The sequence below is a fragment of the Anabas testudineus genome, chromosome 21 (assembly GCF_900324465.2).
Source record: "Anabas testudineus chromosome 21, fAnaTes1.2, whole genome shotgun sequence".
Classification (NCBI taxonomy): Eukaryota; Metazoa; Chordata; class Actinopteri; order Anabantiformes; family Anabantidae; genus Anabas; species Anabas testudineus.
Window position 1 is genome coordinate 23737374 of NC_046629.1, and position 7310 is coordinate 23744683.

General features: G+C 38.8%; 1 protein-coding gene across 1 annotated transcript in view; it reads left to right on the forward strand.

Moving 5' to 3' along the window:
* The window catches only part of LOC113173060 (transmembrane protein 163-like), a 51922-nt gene extending 44627 nt beyond the window's left edge, over positions 1-7295 (forward strand). Inside the window, exons 6-8 of the mRNA XM_026376327.1 lie at positions 859-970; positions 2380-2521; positions 2694-7295. Of these exons, the coding sequence (XP_026232112.1) occupies positions 859-970; positions 2380-2521; positions 2694-2754 (315 nt within the window). The 3' untranslated portion in view covers positions 2755-7295. The remainder of the gene's footprint in view (positions 1-858; positions 971-2379; positions 2522-2693) is intronic.
* Positions 7296-7310: the final 15 nt, after the last annotated feature.

Sequence of the window (7310 nt, forward strand, 5' to 3'; positions counted from 1 at the left end):
AATTATGAAAACAAAGAAAACATGGAACATTAAAGAGAGACAGAGAGAAATATGCGATAGGAGTTGGTGTGATGTTGACGCTGTGAATACTGTAAGGTGTTGCTACCTTGATGTATTAGGCTGTGAAATCCTGTTGAGTGGACAGAGGGCTGCAGAAAATCAGGGATCCTGATTCGTGTCACGTTCTTGGTTGCTACTCTCATGGCAGGCTGTCTGTGTCTAGTGCCTGATTAAACACCATGAGCTGAGATTGGCTCCCCCTCCGTGTGTGCTGGAGACGGAGACAGGGCAACACACACTGGTGCAGCAGACGTACATGAACACAGTGACACACTGAAACCTCCCTTTCACAATGCTTTTCTTTTCTATAACTTGTTCTCTATTATGTCATTTGCAAATAAAGCTCATGGAGTACTCTTTAGTCTCTACCCTGAAGTAATACAGTATGTGAACGTCCATGTTACTTTTTCTTCTTCTCTGCATTGCCTCTGTTTCTCTGCCCCTGCTGGGCCAATTAAATCAGACAGGGAGATGCTCCTGGGTCGTGTTTGTTTGTGCTGAGTCTGTTTGCGTCTTAAGTTGAAAGCAGCAGGCCCTCACCTCACATAGAGGCCTCATCTGTATGACCTTGGGTTGAAGCACCAAGTCAAGCGTGTGTATGTATTTAATAGCAGAGCTGCAAAGCTTTGTGGGTCATTCTTGTTGACTGATAATGTTGCTTTGCCTGTTTTTTGTATGCTACATGTTTTTCTTTTACAAACCCAGTAAGTTATTTCATCTAATATGTGTGAGTTCAACAACATATTTTAAAATCTTGTCCTTTTCCCCCGTTTCCTTCTCTCTTTATGTCTTTATCAGGACGATTTCCTCTTCAGTGTGTCCATAGTGAGCGGGCTCACATGTGCTGTGCTGGCCGTTGCCAAATTCATGCTGGGAAGAGTGTTGACTAGTCGGGCACTTATCACTGATGGTAGGACACACACACACACACACACACACACACACACACACACACACACACACAATATTAATTATGTTCTGGCAACAGAGAGGGTACTTAAACCTCAATTTTTGATAACAAGCAGTTAAGTGTATCACTGGTGAACCTAGACTCTGTAGAGGCCCCATGGCAAAGAAGCCCTTTACAGAAGGGGCCCCACCTAGTGCACTTTGAGGTGTCTTTAGGCAGCTACTGATAGGGATGCCTAGAACTACTAGAAACCAGTGGGTACATGAAGCCTCTGCTGTGTAGTTATCCTCTACTGTGAGAGCAGTTAGTACAAGCCACAAACCAAACTGGGCCAAACAGAAACACACAATTACTGATTAAGAGTTTTAAATGAAGCTGCTGCTTTATGTGTAAAGAGTGAAATGTTTAAATGGTGGCAAAATATGTATTTTATTTATCCTTAATTTATAAAAGACTAACAATAATGCACTGATAGTTGTATAGATGTTAGCAACAAAATGTATTTTATTGTGTGTTTGCAGTAAACTTACCTTGTAAAAGACACAGCGCCACTGTTACTTATACTAGATTGTGAATATAGATGCATTAACATGTTGCTTGTAGGTTAATTTACCATATAACAAAACATTCATTTTTAAAATCACAATCAGCTAATCAATTACAAGATGTCCAGCTGGTAATGATGTAGGATAAAGCAGGATAAATATCACTCTTCTGAATGTTGTGGAGAAGAAATATAAAAAATTAAAAATTCCAGGGTGATAGTTGGAGTTACTGTAACCTCAAACAAAAGGTGTGACAGCTAAACTGAAACCGATGTCAAACAGCTAAAACTAAAACAACAGTCCAGTATTTATACAGTGCAGTACATCTGTGTGCGTTCCACTATGTGAGAGTTGCTTGCACAACTGGATTGAAAGAAGTAATGAGGTTATGAACCCACTAGATACTCATAAACACATGCATAGTTGAACACAAGCACAGCACAACACACACACACAACACAGCACACTGGTTTCAGAATGCATGGGGCATCAATCCAATAAACCTGAGGTTGCTGTTCTCAGAGCCTGGATTTATTTCCCACAAGACTATACACTTACTGCAGGCGAGACAATAACCCACTGTGCAAGCTTTCACACAAGGAGAAGTGTAATTACACAGGAACATCAGCCACTGTACAGAGTGGCTCAAATGCAGTCAACAATTATGTAGTCTATACATTTTATATTTATATTTATATAGTAGTAGCTGCATATTTACAGTGCAGATGTGACAGTGGGATCAGTCTTCTCATGTAAATGAAAGTATGAAGTGTATTTCTTGAATCCTTTAACCTAATATAAAGTAAATATAAAGTATTTTTCAATGTTTGTACCATATTCCAGTAATGTTTTTGTGCACTGCAGGCTTTAACTCGCTGGTTGGAGCTATCATGGGATTTTCCATTCTGATCAGCGCTGAAGTCTTCAAGCACCACACTGATGTCTGGTTTCTGGATGGCACCATCGGCGTGCTCATTGGACTCATCATTTTGGCATACGGGGTCAAGTAAGACACAACCCAACAGCAGTTTTCTGCTTACATTTTTTTTACCTCCTGAAATAAAAATAAAATATTTCTGCTAGGTCAACTTATCCTTTATTACCCTTCTTCTATTAATGCCAGATTAACGGGGTCCTGACATTTACCGTCCAGTGAGACCTTGTTTCTGTCCCCACAGACTCCTGAAGGACATGGTGCCCCGTGTGAGACAGACGAGGAACTATGAACGCTTTGAATGAGAGACCTGTGTTGACCAGACCAGCAGGTTTTCACACACACACACACACACACACACACACACACACACACACACACACACACACACACACACACACACACACACACACACACACACACACCAGGCTGCCTCCTGGCCTTCGCCCTCCTCTCTCTGTCTTTCATGCTTAGTTAACATACACACTTCAACTGCACACCCACAATCTCAAACACATGCACATGCACACACACACTCATGTTGTACATACTGTACTTACATTCTGACATAACATGCATGCATACACACTCACAGACAACTGAGAGACCTGGAGGGAAAAGAATGAGATAGAAGACCATCTCCAAGACAGCACTTAAGTGGATTTCTTCGTTTCCACTCTTCTTTTTCTTGTCTATGAAAGCACCAGTTTGATAATTACCACTAGTATAAAGGTAAAGGCTCAAGAACTAAGATTCCTCTCAGGGGGTTGTATTCGTTCAATCTGAACATACAGTAGCTGCTGATAAGATGATGCCATTTACACAGTCACAGTTTTTACACTGCAAGAAACTGCAGTAAGCATATTTGTCATTGCTGGTTCAGCTAATGTCTCAGTGGCTACAATGGGGATCAAAAACTATCAAATGGTGTTAAGCAAGTCTTACACAGAATTATAGTATGTTTTCCTATGACATAATTTACTTGAGAATTGTCTTTAAAGAACCTCCTTCCCAAGACACATGGACGGACCAGATTCACCAGCCTCCTCTCTTCAAAGCAGCCACTATAGATCCTAATTTGTTAAGAGAGGAAGTAGGTAGCACAGAGTCAGAGACTCAGACAGAGAGTGTACACTGTAGGCAGCACTGAGTCAGCAAACACGCTGCAGTCAAGGTCAGCCTCGATCTAAAAAAACAGGGTAAGAGTTACTAAGGACAAATATTTTGCCGCAAAATAGCTATAAACCTAAATGCACAAAAGGTTTGAATTATTAATGTTACAGTTCATACCCTGACGCACTGTATGTGATGTGTTCAGGCACAAATCAGCAACTTTCCTTCATACAGTACAGTTTAAAGGTTTGAGGTGACTTAAAAATGTCCTTGTTTTCTATGAAGCTATCCAAGTTTTCTGCTGTGCTAATGTACTGGCAATAAAAGAGCCTTTAAAATGATAAAACGTGTCACTGGAACACAGGACTATGATGCTGCCGACGGTCCTCGAGCTGTGATAATGTACAATTTGATGTTTTCTTTCAAAAACAAGGACCTTCCTAGGTGAGCCCAAACTTTTTAATACTAATATAAGTGTTGCTGATCGTTTAGCACAAAGCCCACAGTGGGTGATACAACTGAAAACAGAGATTTCAGGGTTTTTTATTTGTTTTATCTTAACTGCTGCATCTGACTTTACATGTGTTTCATTGCCATAAGTTGTACATATGTTTTGATTTGTTTACAGCAAACATACAGTAACTTATTTACTGAAATCCATTCAGTAATTCTTTTATACTTGAAACTTACATTAACACCTGAAGAGCACCAGGAACAAACTCCACACGTTTATATCAGGGTAAAGTATAAAAACACATATTTGTCTTGTGTTTTTGCTCTTACCCCTTTCAAGCTTACATCAATACAAATGATCTCACTTGTTATAATTATTTTATTTATCATTTTGTCTATGAAAGTTTCTAGTTAACCCAGTTTGGGAATTTATTAATATTATTTTAGTAAGATCTTGTTTAGTTTCCCCATTTTGAAAGCAGTTTTCATATGGGAAAGATGAATCTAAGCACAAAGACAAGGATAAAGCAGAGCAATGTCATGTCATTTACACTGGAAATCATTTGCAGAGACAAAGGCTTCTACCTGCCTATCATCCATATGTTCTGCATGGTCCCATTGTTTTCATTCATTATTGTATTATGTGCAATGACCAGAATGTAAATACAAACCACACAGTCTGTAAATATGTTTATTACACTGTTTGGGTGCATCAGTAACAAAGGTCACCAATAGTTGTAGTGCTCTATGGCCAACATATTAGGCTTTTTTTTAGATAAATCATAGCTAAAGTACAGGATGATCAATGTTGCATATAGTACAAAATGTTTATTATAGTGCGCATATACTGTAAATGTTGTTTTACCTATTACTGGAGATTATTGTTGAAATTAAATGACAAGTCTTACTGTAATCTTTTGCACTGTAACTGGAAATCTCAGAATGGATGTAGGTGTGATCTGACAGCGCTCTCCAAGTCTCAAGCTGTGTTTTAAAAGTGAATTACTCATTAGAAAAAAAAAGGAAACAAATATATAGAATTTATTGCCAAGCAGTTATTTTACCTTTAATATTGGTCTCTTGAAGAAAAGTTCAAAGAGAACCTGACATTGATGAATTCTTTATACATATATTTATCAAGTCAAATTCTGATTCATTCCACAGATTGATTTGATGTAAACTCATTGAGATAACTAATAATGTATTTGTGTGCAGACAGATTCACTACCTGGATAAATCTTCAATGAATTCAGTCTGTTCCTGGCCTGGTTTCTTCCTGTGAATGTGGATCCATAGTTGTTGTGAGCCACCTTGTGGCTGGAAGTCATATGGCGTGAGTGTTAATTAGTATTCAGTGCACTGGATCCAAGGGAGAGAGTCTAAATTTATCCCAGGCTGAAGACAGTTACAGTTACCTTGGACAGTGACTATCAAGGACCCTACATCCACTCTACACTGTAATTATCAGCTCGAAGTTGGACAAGGTGCAAACCTATTGGTATCATGTTTAGTCTGATTGTGTGAAGTATAAGGATTTGCTATAAACTGAAGGTGTGAATCAGCTCACACCACTTCAACTCACCAACAGCACATTGATTTGTAATGTTTCCCCCTATCTCTCGGATGCATAGAAGACAATCTTTACATTGACTTTTACTAGCAAAGCACAGTGTTTACATGCTGACACCACCACATAAGGCACAGAACAAACTCATTAACTCTGTCTCAGCAACTGTCCGCTTCACTAGCTCTATTGCTCATATTGTGTTGAATAAACTAGAGACTATTTTGATCTCGGCAACAAAAATCTTTTCTACCTCTCTTTTTTGCACTTTGATTTCATGCCACTTCTTGAATGCACATTCATTCTACTGAAACTTGGTTGGTGGCTACGATAGTGGCTCTGGTCCCATTGTACTTAGTAATGGGTGACCTCAGAAGCTGTGGCACTTGTTGTAAATCACCAGGCAAGTGCAAGAGATGAATACAAAGAGGAAAGAAATATTGTAATACTATGATCACCACAGTTCTAGCAGCATTTCATTCATCTAAAATGTGTTTTTTTCCCTCAGCTTGATGGGATTTTTCAACCCTCACTCCCCATCTCACTAAAAGCTATTCAAACACAAACCATGTATCATTTGACAATATAAAACCCAAATCTGCTGTATGTTATTGTTTCATTGAAAAGCTCTGGAAAGAAAGAGTGTTTAATTCTGCAGTATGTAAATGTTTTGCCACCCATTGACATGTTCCAAATTTTACTGATTGTTGAAGTGCATCCCATGCAGATAATCAACACCTGCTGCATTACTCAGCAAATGCAGCCAAACTATTACATAATACACAAAAATTGTGGCACATGCAAAAGTTGTCAGGATTCTAGGTTTTGAGGCCCCAATTCAGGTAAAAGCATAGAGTTTAATTATACAAGGTAATGTGTAGGATGATGGAGGTAAAAACAAGAAACCGACAGGGTAAGCAAGGGACTCTGGGAGATGTAGTAATGGAGAACATTACATACCATCATACACTCTTTACCTTTCTTGGGTTTTATTGAGGTATTAGGACTTTTAAGGCAGGAAAGAAGGAAGTTGTAAGCTAATGACATTTCCACAATAAAAACAAGTTACACTTAACTGAGTTAAGTAAGTTGAACTTATTTCAGTTAAGTTTACACAACTTACTAGTCAGATCAACTTTGTCTTTGTTTTTTAGAGCAGTGTTTGACTCTTTAAACCCTGTTGTAACATTTAACAAACATGCACTTTTCTATGTGATGGACTGAGGATCTAAAATGAAGCACATTGATACCTGCAAAGCAGGGGAGGACATAAAAGTTAATGAATAGATACACACAATAAATGGCAAACTTCATGCATGGAGATGGAAGTATTCTGAACTCCGGTTGTGTGGCAGCTGGGTGATGGTTAATAAGGGTTCTCAAACTTGTGCACGTGCCATAATAAGTGATTCGAATTTTAAGGCTCAATTTAACTCCCACCTGCTGCAGGGGGTGCATTTACTTCTCTTCACTTCAACAATCAACGAAACATGTTACTATATCTGCCCAGGGGTACCCAAACATTTGCATACAACCATACGTCTGACATTTGTGTATCTTAACCTTGTTCCAGGAAAAGCATCAAACCAGTCATTTGACAGATTTTCATAAAATTATAATAGCAATACGAATGCTTTCCTGTTGCTATGGGTTTTGCATGAGCTTGTAAAAAAACCTTTACAGCTTCAGTGGTTGCAAGTGCATCGCAGCACACACACACACACACACACA